Source organism: Rhinoderma darwinii, chromosome 2 (genome assembly GCF_050947455.1).
Source record: "Rhinoderma darwinii isolate aRhiDar2 chromosome 2, aRhiDar2.hap1, whole genome shotgun sequence".
NCBI classification, from domain to species: Eukaryota; Metazoa; Chordata; class Amphibia; order Anura; family Rhinodermatidae; genus Rhinoderma; species Rhinoderma darwinii.
Genome location: NC_134688.1, coordinates 408,994,012 through 409,013,294, shown reverse-complemented (window position 1 = coordinate 409,013,294; position 19,283 = coordinate 408,994,012). Strand labels below are relative to the sequence as shown.

Here is a 19,283-nt window from a genome sequence, read left to right as displayed (position 1 = left end):
CCTCTGGGACGACTCTAGGGTGTCCCGCAGTGCTGTGTCCTCCCAATTGCACTTAATGAGGAAATTTGGTTTTTGTACTTCCCATAAAGTCCTCTTCTTGTTGGATACATTGGGGGACACAGATCCAGCCCTCCTTTGTGCTTCTTCCTGAACCCTGGCTTTTTGGTACAGTGTTCCCCTGGGACCAGGATATGCTTATTTTTCTGTTTATGCTCCATGTGGGTTTTCTCAACACTTGAAAATCTGCTGCGTTACAAAAAACCTCATCCTGTTCACTCTTAAGGACATTTGATTTCAGATACTAGGTCAGCAGTGTTTACCTATAAGATGCCATATCAATGCAACAGTACTATTACTTTGGTTTTTTGTGTGCCGGAGTATTACTTAAAATCTAGAACTGCCCACCTGCAAGCTGCTATCGATTCAGGATATTTACCACCTGTTCAGAAAAATTATGACCGTTAATCTAATTTACAAGTTTGATAGAATAGTCCGTCTTGGATAAACAAAACCCAGTACATGTCAGTGTTCCTGCTACTGTTTGTGGCGGTATAACGGATGTGATTATGTATTGATTCTGAACCCCACGATATTTCATCTGTGGTTGTCCTGCCTGCGCATTGCTACATCTGTTGTTCACAGCCATCTGCTTGCATGAGAAGTTTTATCATCTTGTATGTCGTCTTTGAAAATAGAATGTGACAAGACATGTTGACGTGGTATTTGCAGGTTACTATATTGTAGTGGGAAACCTTCATTTCTGCGTGTAATTGTATTAATAGCATTTTTCCTAAATAATTAGTTTTATACGGTACTATATATTAGCACTTATTTTATGTCTCCAGTTGCTGACATGTGTCACGCACACGCACACACCCCTTTTCTTAAATTAGGGATGCCACCGTACTGTGCTTCATGCTGATGACGAGTCCTAGGAGTTGTCTTCATTATATTGCCGAGCTTAGTCCCCTCGATGCTTCCACATGCAGTGCACGGCCTGTTTTCGGGCTCCTAGCAAAGGAATGCAAGTGGGTAGAGAGCTTAAACTTACAGATTTGGAATCTATCTTTTCAGCAATTCATTAATTATTGTGTTTTTTGTAGGTGACACTCTTTACATGCATCTCCTATACATTAAAGGGTTTATCCCATGTATCTTTTTCAGAGCAAAGTACAGAAATGCTGTTAGTAGTTTTAAAGTGATTTTCAGTGGGACATGGGAACCGGCGGCTGTTAGGCCTCATTCACACGACAGGGTTTCCCGGCCAGTTGCCGGCCGTTCATAAATCGGCCGGCACCCGGCTGCATTAGGAATAATAGACCCCTAATGGGGCTATTCACACGACCGATTTTTTGACGGCCGGGAAAACCGGCCGTCAAAAAAAATAGGACATGCTCTATTTTCGGCCGGGTACCCGGCCGCCCGGCTCCGATAGAAGTCTATGGGGCCGGGTAATACACGGCCATCACCGGAATGTGTCCCGAGTGATGGCCGGGTTTTCCGTGGCTTGCGCTCTATCTCCTCACAGCGCAGAGTGCATGTGAGGAGGAGGAGTTGATGCCATTCGGACGAATGGCTACGCTGTACACTGTGGCAGGGCCGGGGTGTACAGCAGGTGGAAGGGAGCGCTGCGCTGGCTCCCTTCCCCTGCTTGTTAAAAGCGCCCTGGCCCAGCGACACCTTCCATGGCGCCGCTAGCAGCTGCTGCTGCGGCGGCTGCTACTACTGTAGCGACGCCACTATAGCAGAGCAGGGAGGTATCTCCCCGCTCTATGTGCTAGCTCCATTTTAGCTCCCTGAAGGAGTGGAATCCCCGTGTGTTCGGGGATTCCGCTCCTGGACAGAGCGCTTGATGCCTCTGTCCATATCTGGGCAGTGACATCAGGGGAAACTCCTGAAGCGGAATCTCCGAACACATGGGGATTCCCCTTCAGGAGTTGCCGCTGATGTCACTGTCCAGATCTGCCCGGCCCGGAACGGATGCAAAACTTTATGCAAACCGGCCGGGCAAAATGGCCGATTTTACCGGCCGACACTCTGGCTCGGGGGGGACCCGGTCGTGTGAATCCTGCCTTACTTGGAGGCTGACGCAGAAAAAAAAAATTACTACTCCTCCTATGCAGGCGATACCCAGCTTATTGGCACAAAGCTTATCTTTTTTAACTCTGTCTCTGTAGGAGGCAGATAAGAATCTGGCTCTCCTTTCTGTTCTACCTATAATGTTTAGTTTAGCTAGGGGTTTTTTTTTTTTTTTTAATAAAATGAGCTTCTTCTAGGATGGGGAAACAGGGAGGGTTCTTCATTCCTGCCCCCCCCCCCTCCAAACACAGCGAATCGGTGTCAAGGAAGTAGCACTTGGACATAGATGGGAACAGACCATTCCTACTGCTCGGTCTTACCACTCCTGGAGTATAAGTATTAGTCTCCACCCACCCTCCTACCAGAGCGAGGTGCGTCGCAAAGAGAGGCTCCAGAAAGACACGGGGGGGTGGGGGGGGGGGTGAGTGTTTCTCCCCTTTCTGATCCTACGGTTTTAACCTCTGGCTCCTTTTCCCGGTAGCACCAGGCTTCACTTGGTCCCACTCTTTAGTCCCAGCAGCGACTTTGTCCGCAGGGCATGCAATCCCCCACTGTGTCTCGCCCCTCTCCCATCTTCTCTCCCTTTGTTTGCAGGGTGTCCAGTAGACATTTCTCTACCCTTTTTCTCTGCTCCTGTGCCCTGGCTCTCTCTCTTCTAGCGGTGGTGATAGTCATCCGGCCAGACACTAATTTACTTGCCGGCTGCTACAAACCATGCGTGTTTGTGGAGTTTCTTCCATTCCTTGCTGAGAAACTCATTCCACCTTACGCTCTGGTATGCTCTGCCTTTTTCTTTGGGGGACCGGCGCAAAGCTCCTCCTGAACTTTTTCTAATTTAAAAAAGAAGAAAAGTTTTCACTTCCCCTTTCCTTGGGTGTGCTTACCCTTATCTTCTACTATGTCAGACCCTAGAGATGTCACATCATGCAATCGCCCATCCGGCTCCCTGACCAGGTTCGCTGATCCCTACTGTGATGGCTCCACTCTCTGATTTGCTAGGGTTACTAGTTTTGACCACAGATACCAGGCTGGGTGGGGTTGTTTCTCCATCACACAAGCCAGGGCCACTAGAGCTTTCGGGAAGCTCTACTGTCCAACATATTGGAACTGAGCGCAATCGCTCTCATTCTGACTTAGAGGAGATGTTGGCGGGGCACCCCATCCGGCGTCAGACAATGCTGTGGCATACATTGACCAGTAAGGCCTCATCCGCTACATGCACGCCATGAACAGTTCTTTAGATGAGGCCTGAAATGGTCAATAACGCGCCCAAGAATTTGGAATTCAAGACGAGAATTTGGCCTGGTTGCTATTTGCGGCTAGCCCTGACGCAGCTGTAACTTTACCCCCCCCCCCCCTATAATATCGCACGACTGCTCGACCTGCCTCTGATGCACACCACGTGCAGAGAGTAACAGTTGTTAGGGGAAAAATGGGCATTGGACTTTCTCCGCCAGTTCCCAGCTGCTGCATCCCCCTTGGTAGTGCCCAGTTCCTGTCTCTTGTCTTGTCCCCTTTATGGTGGTGGCTGGATGATACTATAGAACAGGGTAGCAGGGGTGCCTTGTTGGTGTACACTGAGGGTGGCAGGAAGATTGTAGAGGCTCTCTGTTAGGATGAGTTCCAGGATATACCGGTAATATTGCAATGAGGCCTGTTCTGTTGACAGCTGACATCATTAGAAACACAATGGTGATGACATTTGTCTGACTGTAGTGCAACAGTTTCTAATGTTACCAGTTTCTTCACTCAATGAAATAAATAGAGGAAGGAACAGCCGGCTGACTGGCTTTGTCATTCTATAGTGCGCAGTGAATGATGTGGAGTTTGTCATTTTGGCTTTGCAAGGTTCTTATGATCTGATCTGTCAGCACCAGGTGCTGATAAACATGCGTGGCACTTGTGCAAATTATTGACCTGGCGAGATGCAGCAGGGACAGCAGGCTGTTGCATATCCTAGGCGACTGTATGGTACCATAAGGCGAATGGTGAGATCAGACACTATATGTCCAGTCTTCCTTATAACCCAGAAAAGTTAGCAAGCACCTTTTAATACATATGTGGCCACATTCTAGCTGTGGTAAAAGTAGAATTTTTAAATTTCGCAACTAACAAGATTGTATATATAGTTACTATAGCACTGCATGAAGGAAGTATCTCACATTCTCTCCTGGGCCGGATGCCAGGTTCTAGCAATCTCTGCAGTACACATCTCGAGTCGAAAATTGGGTCACAGACTACAGTACCTTAGTTTGGAACATCTGAGGTGTAATCTCTCCTTTTCCACATCTTTGCTCATCTCTGCGAGCATTAGGGCACTCAAGACGTCAACTTAATGGCTCCTGGATTAACCACCGGGTACCATGGCTCATCTCCAGGATATGAGATCCTCTAGAAAACTAGACTCTGTCCTGCCTCTGTACTCTGCTCCTTATTCTTCCACGAGAGCACAAGGTAATCAAGAAAGCATTTGTCATCCTGGTGACTCCAGATGGACCTAGTTTTACTGGTACGTGGACGTGGTCTACATCATCAGTTTCCTGGTGACTTTCTAATCGACTAGATCTGATCTCCCAGGGTGCACTCTGCCTTCTGAGTTTACAGTCTGTGTTCTCATGAGACTGGGTCATTCAGACTGATCAAGGCAAGGACGCCTTGCTGTCCCATGGTACCTGTGTCCCACAATGATCTGTATGAGAAAATTAGTCTTTTTGTACTTATTGTAAAATCCTTGCTTGTATTCTTCATTGGGGGTGACTGTTTCCGCACAGTTTTTATGCTTTCTGTTGTACCCTTCTTGCTGGTGTTGTTTTTTTTCCCCGTTTCTTGGTTATCTGACATTTTGCTTCTCTCCCTCCTGGGGTACAAACTGATGATCTCTCTGTCAATAAATTGGGAATAGCCTGCATGGGAGTAGTCAACTTTTTCTTTCTTAGTGGCAGAAGCCTATACCCATGTTTCCAGTCTCCAGGCGCCCCCCCCCCCCCCATGAAGACTACGAGAAATGGATTTTACAATAATTGTCTCTTGTGCTACTGCGGTCTCCCCATGGTGCTGCTGGGGGCAGGCTCTAAGCAGAATCTGTTTCCTAGCCTCTATGACAGCTGACCATATAATCCAAAGGAAAATCAAGAAAAATTCATGGTCTTTAGGTGACGGCGCCAGGCAAGTAGGACCAATCTGCATTGTATAGAGGTTTATCTTTCTTCGTGCAGACTACGCATTTCAGGACAGTACCGGTCCCTCGTGAGGTATGATTGATTATACTGCAGAGGCTGCGTTACTTCCCTGACAAGCAGGGGAGAAATCTATTTCTATTGGTTGCTCCTCAGTAAACAGAGGATCACTATGCAGAGAACTGGTTGTGGGGAGAATGAATGACCATTTGGTGTCCACCATCACCCGGCTCATATTAGGTGTATGTGCACACTGCTATATTCTTTGAACAAGTAGCGCAATACTATGTAAGTAAATGTCCTAACTCTTCACTGGATCGTTTCTTTTTAACCGCATGTAAATGGCAAACATTGTTTATTGTTTCTGATCTATACAATGAATATATTTATTGGCGGGACAACCACATTCGTTTTATGCTAGTGACTTGTGCATAATGGTAATTGAAAAGAAATAGTCGTACAAGGCTTATAAGCTTGCTGTTAAATATCTCATTTTAAAATACCTTTTTATTTTTTTTATTTTTCAGGGCAAGGAGCACCCCAGCCTGCAGTGGCTGCTCCAGCGCCACCACCACCAAGCAAGCCTTCACAAAACTCTGGTAAGACACTGAAACAATTTGTCTGAAGGTATTTGCATGACCTGAACACACCATTTATTTGCTGTAGGTTTATTTACTAGTTTGACTGAACACTGCATAGAAAAAATTTGGTCACCTTTTCTAACTTATGAGTTCATCGATTTCAGTCGTACCTATTTCTTATAAAATCCACTCCCTAGCCACCCAGTTGCTGTACATACACTAACACTTGCTATGGGCCATACCGAAGAGCTTTAAACTTGACACTGCTATAGATTTCTGTTTTTTCCAACAGTTTTATTCCCAGCTAGAGCTTCCCCAGTCAATTATAACACTCGTTGTGGACTGGAAATGAGTAGGTGCAACAACTTAACTTCTAATCATTAGGCCACTTAGGGGACCCGTCAGCAGGTCCTAACATCCACTCTACATATATTGGTTTAAGCACGCTCCCTCCCTGTTTCAAGCAATGTTTTTATTTGTTCTGTCTCCCCCCGTTATTTTGGCGCCTGATATAGAAATTCACTGTAGTTAGCCACTGGGGCGTGAACTACAGTGAATCTCCTGGGGTGGTGCCATCTTCCCCTCCCCTTACGCTGTCCGATCAGCACAAGGCAGCTTATTGCCATATTAGGAGCCAAAGTAACGGGGGACAATTACTTCACCGGTGGGGGGGGGGAGGGATGTGGACAGGTCCTCTTTAAAGTGAAACTCTGCACAACTTTCAATTGTTTGTAAAACTGCCCCACTAGGGGTAATTAAATGATAAAAATTTTTGCATAAGTCAATAGTACAAGCGAATAATAATAAACTTTGTAATATATCTTATTGGAGTAAAATGCCTCTTTCTGTACTTTTCCGGCTCCTTTCTTCGGATGCATCCCTCGGTTGTGAGGTTCTGCAGGCAGCAGTGCAGTAGGCTACCCTCTGTTTTTGTCTTTCTGTTCCCTCCCCCAGGGACAGCTTTTGGGGTTATTTTTTTTATTTATTTTTTTTATTTTTTTACTATGCATAAAATCCTATTCTTGCGGAGTTCATGGTGGGGAGGGACAGCTCCCACCCAATTATTCATTCTTGACCTAGTGAATAGGTTTTCCTTTCATCTTCCTTTTTTTCTTTTTGGTTGACCCAACAAAACAAGGGTTTATTGCCCCCTTTTTTCAGATTTTCTGTTACTTTTTGTTGGCTTCTCCTAGTTGCTCCTATGACTTGTTTTTTATTCTGGGGAGCTCAGTATCTGAAGGAGTGGTATTGCCTGTGTGTGAGGAGCTAACAATTTTGGCTTAGGACCTGCCCCCTAGTGGCAGCAGCAATTACCTACGGTCTTCTGTGTTCTCCAATGAACTCGGCAAGAAAAGGATATTGCGGTGACTAACAAGAAATCCCCTGTTTGTTATCAATGTAACAAAATAAGACACGGATGGTTTTGGGTGGATTATGTTTTATTAGACCTCCATAGGGCATGTTTTGATATATATTTTTGTATGTTGAGTAATATCTGCATTGCGGACTGTCATAATTTCTGGGATCTAATGTTTCATCTGACCAGACCCCTTAAAGCCTTTTGAATTTGTCTCCAGTATTCCTCATGGGCTTTGTGGGTTATGTTGCTATTTTTTACTTCATTATATTGTGCAAACTTAAAAGCTTATGTGGTTGTAGTCATAGGAATTGAGAACTGCACTCCATCATATCCTTTTATATGTGTCTAATATTTCTGCATCCTTAAGTGTCTTTATTTTATTTGGTCTTCATGGATTTCCGATCTTCCAACAGCTTCTTCTTTATCTACGAACAAAGGATTCACTAGACCATTTGGAGGAGGGGGTGCACCAAATACACCTGGTGGCTCTCAGTCTAAAGTGGTGCCAATTGCCAGCCTTAACCCATACCAATCAAAGTAAGTGGGTACAGACTTCCATTGAGTATTTCACAGCTAGAATGTAATTGTTATATAAGCGGGGGTGCCTTCAAAATAGTACAGTGGGTCAAGCCTCAGCAGACTGTTCATTAGTGTGATTTGAGACATTAAATCCAACCTCTTGATACCACTATTCTAGCATTGGCTATCTGGGGTGTGAAGGCTTGCAGAGACTGCAATATACTTACACTATATGGACAAAAGTATTCGGACACCTACACATTACACGGACAGGAGCTTTTATGGCCTTCCATTCTAAATACATGGGCATTAATATGGAGTTAGTCCCCCCCCCCCCCCCCCTTTTCAGCTAAAACAGCTTCTACTCTTCTGGGAAGGCTTTCTACAAGATATTGGAGTGTTTGTCCTTTCATCCAGAAGTGCATTTGTGAGGACAGTCACTGATGTTGGGTGAAAGGGCCTGGCTGGCAACCTCCGTTGTAGTTCATTCCAAAGTTGTTTGATGGGGTTGAGGTCAGAGCTTTGTGTGGACCAGTCAAGTTCTTCCGCACCAAACTCACCCAACTATATCTTTATGGACCTTGCTTTGTGCACTAGGGGCACAGTCCTGCTGGAACCAAAAAAAGAGCCTTTCCCAAACTGTTCCCACAAAGTTGGAAGCATAAAATTGTCCAAAGTGTCTTGGTATGCTGAAGCATTAAGATTTCTCTTCACTGGAACGAAGAGGCCCTAGGCCAACAACTCAAAAAAAACAACCTATGGCATTATTCCTACTCCACCGAACTTTACAGTGGGCACAATGCAGTCAGGCAGGTAACGTTCTCCTGGCATTTTCGAAATCCACACTCGACAGTCTGACTGTCAGATAAAGAAGCGCAATTCATCACTCCCCAGAACACGTTTCCACTGCTCCAGAGTATAGTGGCGCGTGCTTCAACACTTTGCATTGTGCTTGGTAATGTAAGGCTTGCATGCAGCTGCTTGGCCACGGAAAGCCATGTCTTGAAGCTCCCGGCGTACCGTTTTTGTGCGGATGTTAATGCCAGAGGAGGTTATTCTGTTAGCAGAGGTGACTATTATGCACTATGCGCCTCAGCACTCTGACACCGCTCTGTAAGTTTACGTGGTCTCCACTTCGTGGCTGAGTTGCTGTAAGGCCTTGTTCACACGGCGCTCAAAGAAACCCATAGTGTAAACGCATCAAAAACGCTTTTTAAATTACAGGCGGTTTTACATGTTTTTCGCTGCATTTTTTGGCGTGTAATTGGGTCTCCCATTGACTATGGGAATTGGGCGCCTTTTTGCGCGCCAAGAATTGACCTGACGCTTCTTCTTTTAAACGACACATTTTTTTTAAACACGAGAGCGTAATAAAAAACATGCACTACAATGCGTTTTTCCATTGATGTCAATGGGAAGCTTAAAGTAAGCATTTTTGACAGGTTTTTCCTCGTGTAAAACTCGTCTAATACATGCCGTGTGAACAAGGCCTTATTCCTAAACGCTTTCACTTTGCAATAATACACCTCCGTTCATTGTGGAATATCTAACAAACGGACTTGTTACAATGGTGGCATCTTATTACAGTACCACAAAGAAAAGAGGTTCCACAGCGCTGGACCGCAGATGGGTGCACGGTCCCCAATGTCAGGCAAACGGAAATAGACAGAGGCAGCACTTCCAAAGATAACCGCTTTTTATTCACCCGTGCGACGTTTGTCAAGCACGCCCAAATTCAGTGCTTTGTTTAGGACCACCCATTCTTTCACAAATGTTTGTAAAGGCGACTGTGTGGCGAGGTGCTGGATGTTCTTCATCTGTGGCAATGCGACTGAATGAAACCCCTGAATTCAATGATTAAGGCCCCATGCACACGACCGTGCCCGCAATCACGGCCCGCGATTGCGGGCACGGCCGGCCGCTGACTGACAGCCGCATTTTCGGGCCGTGCTCCCATACAAAGTATGGGAGCACGGCCCGCAAAATGCGAGAGAACGGACATGTTCCATAATTCCCGGAACATTTCCACGGCACTGACACCCTTCCGTAGTGCTACGGAAAGGTGTCAGTGTTCAATGAAAGTGAATGGCCCCGTTTTTGCGGACCGCAACTGCGGTCCGCAAAAACTGAGGTTTTTTGCTGTCGTGTGCATGGGGCCTAAGAGGGGTGTCCCAATACTTTAGTCCATATGGTGTATGTAGTGTGGACCTGGATTGCAGTCACTGCTTTGTTTATATTCTATGCTTTCGTTTATGTTGTACTGACTTCTGAGTCACATGATTATTCTATTTTTAGAGCTTAATCTTGTGCAGGTTTACAGTTAGCGGACAGCAGTGCATTGTGGGATACGGTTAAACGTTTTGAGCTCAGATGTTTGGTCATGTGTGACAGTGGCGGTAACCTGTTGTCTGTTTCCAAGTGCAACCAGCAGAATTGTGCTGTTATATAAAAGACTTGGCTCCAGCAAAAAAAAAAATGTATTGTGACCCCTGTTTGTAAAGTCCACCAGCTAAAAGGTAGGAAAGGCCATCCTCTTACCAGGTGCTTTGTTGCAGAAATATCCCGGCCGTAATTATGTCACGTGACCGATTCCTACAGCGTCTTTTGTGTGGACCGGCAGTCTTTGACTATATACGTTCCTATGAGATGCTCATTGTGAAAGTGACTGCCGGTGCACAAAGCAGGCGCTGTAGGAATCGCCCGCTCGCATGCCATAATTGCGGCCATGATATTTCTGCAGCAAACCACCTGGTAGGAGGATGACCTGTCCTACCTTTTTAGCGGGTGTACTGTAGAAACGGGGGTCACAATAAAAAATAAAAAAAATTCTTGAGTCTCTACGAATGTTGGGCATTTATTATTTTTTGCCTGTCCTCTATATTAAAAAATAAAATAATCCTAAAATCTTCACGCTGGCCGCTGAGCTTCACAGTAGACTGAAAATGTATGTATGTTCCTGTTATTAATGGGTGCACTGTGACCAGTTCAAAATGTGTCTCCATCTTCGAAATGTGGAGATATGCGCTCGCTAAGGTTACTTGATACATTTGAAGGTTCAGAGTCCGTGTTCCGTGAAATTTTTGTTGTTGAATTGACCTTTGCAGTCCAAAAGGTTTAATTCACAGCAAAGATGTGACCTAATTGGCATGCGTCGTATTGAAAGTCTGTATCGTGCCCTCACGTGTATTGTACTATACAATGTTGTGGGTTTTCTGCGCTCTGCGTCTGAACGTGCCCTTAGAAGCGCTGGTATAGATTGCGGTTTGAGCGCCGTGTTTTTCACTTTCTCTACTGTAACCAGGTTCTCTGTAAAGCGACCCCTTCGGCATGCTCGTTTCCCAGCATGAACATTAACGTAGCGCACATTCTCACGTTATCCCATTTCCACTGTGGTAGTTTTCGTGTAAACCTTGTCTAAAATATTGCCTTTTCTACCAGAGCGTGGGTTGTGCTGCCGTAGAGAAGGGAGGGTTTTACAAACTACTAGCAATTGATTAGATTTGTTGGCTGTGCTAAAACCGGTAAAAGCTTCCTGTGGTACAACACTCGCTGCCTCGGCTCTTAAATGTTCTGCTATATCCCGTCATTAAACTCCATATTCCAGAACAGATCGCTTTCATTTTTTCCTCCCCTTTTCACATTAATGTAATTTAGCTGGTACGCAGAACATACGTTTTGAGGCTCTGTAGCTGGGTCCAGACGTGCAAATATATCCACACCGCAAATGTCTATGTTAACAAACGGTAGCAAAATTATGTTCAGTGGAAGGAAATCTGCAGTGGTCGGCACTCCTGCCTGGCACTTCTGGGGTCCAGGATTTGAATTAGACCAAGGACGACCTCTGTATGGAACTGTATGCTCTCCCTGTGTTTGCATGGGTTTCCTTTGGGTGCTCAGGTTTCCTCCCAGACTCAAATACTCACTGAATAAGGTTAATTGTCTTTCTATACAATTTGCTCTTGAATGTGTATCTAAGATGACTGAGAAATGACATTGTCCGCTCAATATAACAAGTGTGTTTTTAACTTTCTCTGAGACTGCTACGTTGATAAGCAATCAAATGAAAGTGATATTTTCAAAACGTTTTTTTTTTTTTTTTTAAGGTGGACTATTCGAGCGCGAGTAACCAACAAAGGTCAGATACGTACTTGGAGCAATTCCCGTGGGGAAGGGAAATTATTTTCAATCGAGATGGTGGATGAGAGCGTAAGTAGGCTGTGCTTAATTATGTCTTTACTTATGGGTGCTCTGTACGTTAAAGGGGTTGTATAGGATCAGAAAAACATGGCTGCTTTTTTCCAAACGCCGCACCACAACTGTCCACTGAGTGTGAGGAGCTGCAGCTCAACCCCATTCACTTAAATGGAGCAGGATTAGGTACCACATACACTATGGGCCGGTGTGGTGCTGATTTTAGAAGTAAGCAGCCAATATTGGCCTTGTGGACCAGAACAATTTTTTCAAATTTTCTCTGCATCCAGGTGGTCGCTAGTTTTTCCTTTTTTTCTTTTTCCTTATCTGTATGGAGCTTTGTTTTTTGCAGGAAGAGTTGTACTTTATGTAGGTGCTGTTAACGGGCATGAGGCTACCAAATATATATATGTAATTTTTTATGTTTTTGGAACATTTATTGTAAAAAAAAAAATGCATTTGTGTTTTCGGATTTTTTTTTTTTTAAGGTTTTTATTTATTATAGGGCTATTTTCAATTTCGATATTTATTTTTTACATTATAATACACTGGGATATATCTGTATGCCAGTACGTTAGCCTATGTACTGATAGTACACAGGCAGTTGTTAGGGCATACCGTAGTAAGCCCATACAGGAAATATGGTCAGACAGCCCTGTCCATAGAAGTTATTTGCCTTGATCTAGGGGAGGTTCCCCCCCCCCCCCAGTTTTTTTCACTCTGAATGCCACGATCAGCATTGATAGCGGCAATTAAAGGGTACCTCAGATGTCTGCCGTTTAGGGGCTGTGTATTACAGATGATTGCTTGCACTTGCTGTTTCCACGTGATCAGCAGGACGAGTATGCTTGTCCAGACATGGCAACATCCTGCCGCTCATGACAAACATACTTGTCAAACGTCGCTGCTGCCCTCACAGCCAAAGCTAAATTACTATTGGCCAATAGAATTTAGTTGGCTAATTAGAACTGTATTTGATAATCAGTAATGTTGTTAAAAAAGACATACTTGAAAGAACAAGAAGAATTGTACTTGAAATAGCAAATTAACGTTGTACTGACATCAGTAACTCAGGAGGACTTGGCTCAAAAACGTCCTCCAGTGACTGCTTCTTGCCTGTAGTCTGATCCGTGGGATGCTGTTCGTTGCTGCAGAGACAGACAGCTCGCTTTCGTGTTTACCCTCCTAACCTTGTTTGAGATGTGCAGGACTCGTCATTCTTTCTATTCTCGGTCACTTGTAGGGAGACGCAATGACTAAAATGTTTTTATGTGCTAATGTGGTTTCTCTGATGCAAGAACAAAAATCTGTTATCAAATGATTAGCTCTCCTTGCCCTGGGTATAGAGGGGGTGGATGAGTCAGCCCTCAGCCTGGGCAGCAACTACAAGTGGTGACATATTTGTCATCATTTAGGTGCTTTGTAGCCCACACGTCACGCGCTTTCCTAAATTAATCATCTCTATTATCACTAACTAGATCCATATTGTTTTATACAATGACCATGAATATTTGCAAATAGAAATGACCAAGTTACGTGGCCATTTTCCCACATGAATGTGGGGGAAAATATAGCTGCGAGGTCACATAAACATAAGCGCATCCATATTCGTTTTCTGGTTTAAATAATGCAAACCTCTTGCTGCTTGTTATCCGTCCACCACTGTATGATAAACACACTGAAGTATTAAGAAATCCACGCCAAGGCAATCTTCCCTCAGCACAATTGACCGAGGCGTGCGGTGAGGATTTGGGGCCCCTCACTCTTCCTCAAGCCCCAAAGTCGAGGCGTGCCTTGGGTCTGAAGGCAAGGCGTTGCGCAGGGGGAAGGTTGCCTCGGCGTGGACTTTACCTATAAGAATCAATTTCTAAATAGTTATGAAGTAAAATGTAAAAGCTAAAGCTGCGTTGTGTTTATCATACATCGCTGGATGATTTCTGTGAGCATGGAGTCACTGACACACGTGCTGGCGAAATGGACTTTAGGTAATAGTAAGCCACGTTTTTATATTTGTAAGTCTATAGTATAACACTAAATACTTCTCTCTTTTCCAGGGGGAGATCCGGGCCACTGCCTTCAATGATCAAGTTGACAAGTTTTTCTCTATTATTGAAATGAATAAGGTATGTTTTTGTTTGGATAGTTCAAAAGTATCCAGGTTTTTTTTGTTCTTTTTCTAACTCAGCCTTTTATTTTGCTCTGGCTAGGTATATTACTTCTCAAAAGGCACTTTAAAGATCGCTAACAAGCAGTATACAGCCGTAAAGAATGACTACGAGATGACTTTCAATAGCGAGACTACGGTTATCCCTTGTGATGACTCTTCAGATGTCCCTACGGTGCAGTTTGAATTTGTTCCCATTTCTGAGCTTGAGAACAAGAGTAAAGACACACTATTAGGTTTGTATCGTTTTGGTAGTTGTCAGGTTGTCTGTGATATCGTAGACCCTTCATTATTCCTTGTATTGTCTTCCTTGCAGATATCATAGGAGTTTGCAAGAGTTTTGAAGATGTCACTAAGGTGACCATAAAATCCAACAACCGTGAAGTTTCAAAGAGAACAATTCATTTAATGGACTCATCCGGCAAAGTGGTTTCGACAACTCTATGGGGTGAAGATGTATGTTTTCATTATAATACCAAAAATTGTTTAGACTTAGTTGTAGTTATCATAATAGAAAATCCCATCTTAATTCTAACACACAGGATGCTAGTAAATGTGTGTGACGTGAGCCACACTGGGCTGCTTTGTGATCCATATGTTGTGCTAAAACTGATTTGGGATAAGTAGATGGAAATATGGCTATAACGAATACAATTGGGTGGCTCGCTGGTATTTGTAGGGATTGAGGTACTTGGTATCCATCCTAATATCCGTTATCTTCTATTTTATTGAATTAGAGAAAATATTGTGCTTTCTATGTTGTATTGAAATTCCATGTCTTGTCGAGCATCTAATATAACGTTCTGAGCTAAAAGCTTTCTGATTTCTTGTCTTTTAAAAAAACCAGGCAGATAAATTTGATGGCTCCGGACAACCTATTGTGGCAATCAAAGGCGCGAGACTTTCTGATTTTGGAGGACGATCCCTGTCCGTGTTATCATCCAGCACTTTCATGATCAATCCAGATATTCCTGAAGCATTTAAGCTCAGAGGATGGTATGACATGGTTTATGTGTGTTTAAAGTGTGTCTGTTTTAGTAAATACTTGTATAACCCATGAAATAATAATTCTAGAACCTATTGTGCTGTTCCTCCTAGAAATGTATGAATACATTTCTCTTCTCAAAGACTTGTCTCTTCAGTTTAAAGCTGGGTTCACACTATGATTTTTTTTGTTGCGAAATGCGGTTTTTGGTTTTGGTACGTAAACTCCCACACCTTTTCAATGGGAATTCATCAACCGAAAAAAACCACGCATGTTAAAAACCGCAACAAAAATGCATAGTGTGAACGCAGCCTGAAACTAAGCGCACTGATTGATCATTATCAGTCTGTGTAGCCCACAACCCCCAACTAGCAACACATGGGCACAACGTAGAGTTGTAAGAATAGCTGCTGCATAATTGTTTTCATGGGGAAAACAATTTCCTAAAACGATCATGTCAGGAGAGGGGTCAGGTCCTCTTTGACAGCCTTTTTTGCATTTTTGGTTGTTTTAGGTATTCCATTAATATATCTGGAGTTTAGCAGGTTTAGTTTGGTGTTGAAGTTCTGCCTTGCTGCTGTGTTAAATGGCTGTTTACATAATACAGTTCATAGAATTTCGGTTTATTGCCCCTAACAAAACCTAGATGTTCTTATGAAGTATTGTACTATGTATCCTTTGAAAACAATTCCATATTTAAGCACTAGTGGGCACTCTAATAATGCCAAATAGTTAAATATTTTTTCTTCAAACTTAACCCATTTGTTACTGAAGTGATTCTTACAATGATTTCCCAAAGCTACCACATCAAAACCTAGCTGCAGGTAAGATTGCAGACTTGCATTAGAGGCTGAGAACAGGCGCACATATTACCATTCATAGGAGTCCCCTGACTGGGGTTTTGTTCTAGTCCTTGCAATCTGGTAAGGATGCCTGTATGTTATGTAGTACCATGTAATGTCCTGAGACTGACTTCTAAAATACAGCAGTAAAACGTTGCTACATAAATAACACCAAATCTGTTGTGAAGATGGATTTAATATATATTCTAATATATAATGTATATTCTATGTAGTGTTAAATCTGCTGTACGACATCTATTCACCATTTGCGCTAGAGTTTAGAGCAGGTTGCGTCATGCACATCCGTGTGTAAAAGTGGGCGGAGCTTACTGCTGGGTCAGGGTTTACTCCACACAGACCAGTAGAGAAAGTGGAGTAATGTTAGCCGGTGTGAAAGCGAATGGCCGTGATGTGGGTTGTGACACATTTATAATATAGGGCAGATGCTGTCATGTTTGTTTGCAACATTTGTCTGTTTAAAAGTCTAGTTTTAACTTAGACATTCACTAAAATGACACCACTTTTCATAAATGTGGGCCTATATGTATATAAAATCAACAGCTTTTGCCCGTTATTGCAGACATAAATGTGAGGTGTGATTATTGGTCGTTATATTGTAATTTTTTCATGGCAAAATGTATCGGGGATCTGTGTTTCATGGTGTCTGTTATAGCAAATTGAAGATAATACAAAGTTTCTTTTTACAAGGTTTGATTCAGAGGGTCAAGTACTGGAAGGATCATCTATTTCGGAGTCTCGCGGAGGTGCGGGAGGAGGGAACACAAACTGGAAGTCTTTGCTGGAGGTTAAGACTGAAAATCTGGGCCACGGAGAAAAAGTAAAAAATAGTTTTGCAGCACTCTATGGCTATATTCATTAGGTTATATTTAACAAGTTTATATAATTTTTATTTATTTTTACTCCTCTAGCCTACAGGGGATCAGTTGTTATCTTTGTAATATGCCTCCTGCGGTGCAGCAGCCCACATTTAAATACTTCTCAGAAAAGAAAGCATGGTGGACCTCCTATCTTTGTTAGATACTTTAAGATGACCTTTCAGTAATATGTCGGTTTCTCATGCAATATCTGTGCATTCTTGTGCCTAATGTATGCAGATGAGCAATGTGCCGGATGCAACATAATATGGAACTGTAACTACTCAGCATGCCTCCATATAGTGCTTCATATGGCACCGTATTACCAGGGTATCCACAATACAGCATTGGATGAAACGTGCCACAACCTTTTTCTGTCTGATTCATATGAGACAAAATAAGACAAAAACAGTTGGATTCCTACATATAACGTTGGAAGTATACAGAGGTGCAGTAGGGCCCTATAGAAGTCTATGGCTTGATTATGGTCGTGTAGAAGTTGATTGCACGGTGCCATAATACCGCAATGTGCCCGTAGCCTGTACATACCGAAGGATATGTCATTGTTCATGGACAAGTTATGGTGGTGTCATACTATGTTGATTTAAATCCCCTTTACTAGATGTCTCAGGTAGATTTAAAGAGGCTCTGTCACCACATTATAAGTGGCCTATCTCCTATATAAGGAGATGGGCGCTATAATGTAGGTGACAGCAGTGCTTTTTATTTAATAAAACAATCTGTTTTCACCACTTTATTAGCGATTTTAGATTTATGCTAATGAGTTGCTTAATGCCCAAGTGGGCGTGTTTTACTTTCGACCAAGTGGGCGTTGTACAGGGGAGTGTATGACGCTGACCGATCAGCATCATGCACTCCTCTCCATTCATTTAGGCAGCGCATAGCGATCCTTTTAGATCACTATGTGCTGTCTTATACTAACACATTAACAATACTGAAGTGTTTAGACATTCCACGGGATGTCTATTCACAATCTCTGCACTTCGTTACTCTGTCTGTTGTAGTTACAGCAGAGGAAGCGTAATCTCGCGAGATTACGCGGTAAATGACAGGTTACAGCGAGATTACGCTTTGCTCTGCTGTAACTACCACAAAAACAGTAACGAAGTGCAGGGATTGTGAATAGACATCCCGTGGAATGTCTATTCACTGTCTAAACACTTCCGTATCGTTAATGTGTTGGTATAAGACAGCACATAGTGATCTAGCAGGATCCCTATGCGCTGACTAAATGAATGGAGAGGAGTGCATGACGCTGATTGGTCATCGTCATACACTCCTCTGTACAACGCCCACTTGGTCTAAAGTAAAAACACGCCCACTTGTGCATTAAGCAACTCATTAGCATAAATCTAAAATCGCTAATAAAGTGGTGAAAACAGATCGTTTGTAAAATAAAAAGCACTGCTGTCATCTACATTACAGCGCCGATCTCCTTATAGAGGAGATAGGCCACTTATAATGTGGTGACAGCCTCTTTAACCTCTGTGCAGGAGCTTGAAATACTCTCCAAGACCAGGAAAAATGGAAGCACAAATCTATTCAGCTTTTGCTTGCAGAGACTGTTCAGCTTGAGAGAGATACAATTAGTTTCTGAGAAATGACCTGCTTTGGTAGCTCATTTGAGTTAATAGAGCCTGGGAGCAGAGTCTGAAGTATATACATGGCCAGCAAACCATCACGTTTGCCAGCACCAGGTTACCTTCAACCTTCTTGAGTGAGGAAAGTGGAGAAATAGGTATTTTTACAGTTTTTAAGTTTCTGGTCTTTGTTTGTACTATTGATTTATGGAATGTTGTTTTTATGATCGGAGGTACACTTTAAGTATTGCTCAGAACCGTACAAAGAATTTATTGGTCCACACATTTTTACAGTGTTTATGGCTTTATCTTTATCTAGGCGGATTATTTTACCAGTGTGGCAACAATTGTCTATCTTCGGAAAGAGAATTGCCTGTATCAGGCCTGTCCTTCTCAAGAGTGTAATAAAAAGGTGATTGATCATCAGAATGGACTTTTCCGCTGTGAGAAGTGCGACAAAGAGTTTCCCAACTTTAAATACCGCCTCATTCTATCAGTGAGTATTGATCAGAAATTGGTTCTCATTTGCTAGAGGTACTGTATGGAGATGCATTAGCTTGGTACATTTTGAACAGTAGGTTTTTATTTCTTTTGAAATCTATGGGCAGCCATAAATTATGCCTCTAAATTGCACCTTTTTTTTAACCTATGATAAATAAGTCTTAAAAGTTCATTTACAGCTTGTCCACACCCGGTTTTCTCATCTGTTTTTCTCTTGGAGAGAAGCTAAATGTTTACAATTTGGTGCAATTTTAGATGCAACTTTTTCCCCTGTGCAATTTCCGCCAAGATCAGGCATAAATCAATTAATGTGGACCACTGAACGTTTCTACAAGCTGGATTTAAAGTGGTCTTGTCGCCAAACTGAGTAACTTAAAGTAATCCATTAGGAATATGCATTTATTAAAAA

At 43.0% G+C, this 19,283-nt stretch overlaps 1 protein-coding gene across 1 annotated transcript in view; it reads left to right on the top strand.

Moving 5' to 3' along the window:
* Window positions 1-19,283, top strand: part of RPA1 (replication protein A1) — a 70,165-nt gene that overhangs the window by 29,266 nt on the left and 21,616 nt on the right. Inside the window, exons 6-14 of the mRNA XM_075854168.1 lie at window positions 5,783-5,854; window positions 7,610-7,733; window positions 11,819-11,921; window positions 13,961-14,029; window positions 14,114-14,306; window positions 14,387-14,526; window positions 14,918-15,066; window positions 16,606-16,735; window positions 18,693-18,869. Of these exons, the coding sequence (XP_075710283.1) occupies window positions 5,783-5,854; window positions 7,610-7,733; window positions 11,819-11,921; window positions 13,961-14,029; window positions 14,114-14,306; window positions 14,387-14,526; window positions 14,918-15,066; window positions 16,606-16,735; window positions 18,693-18,869 (1,157 nt within the window). The remainder of the gene's footprint in view (window positions 1-5,782; window positions 5,855-7,609; window positions 7,734-11,818; window positions 11,922-13,960; window positions 14,030-14,113; window positions 14,307-14,386; window positions 14,527-14,917; window positions 15,067-16,605; window positions 16,736-18,692; window positions 18,870-19,283) is intronic.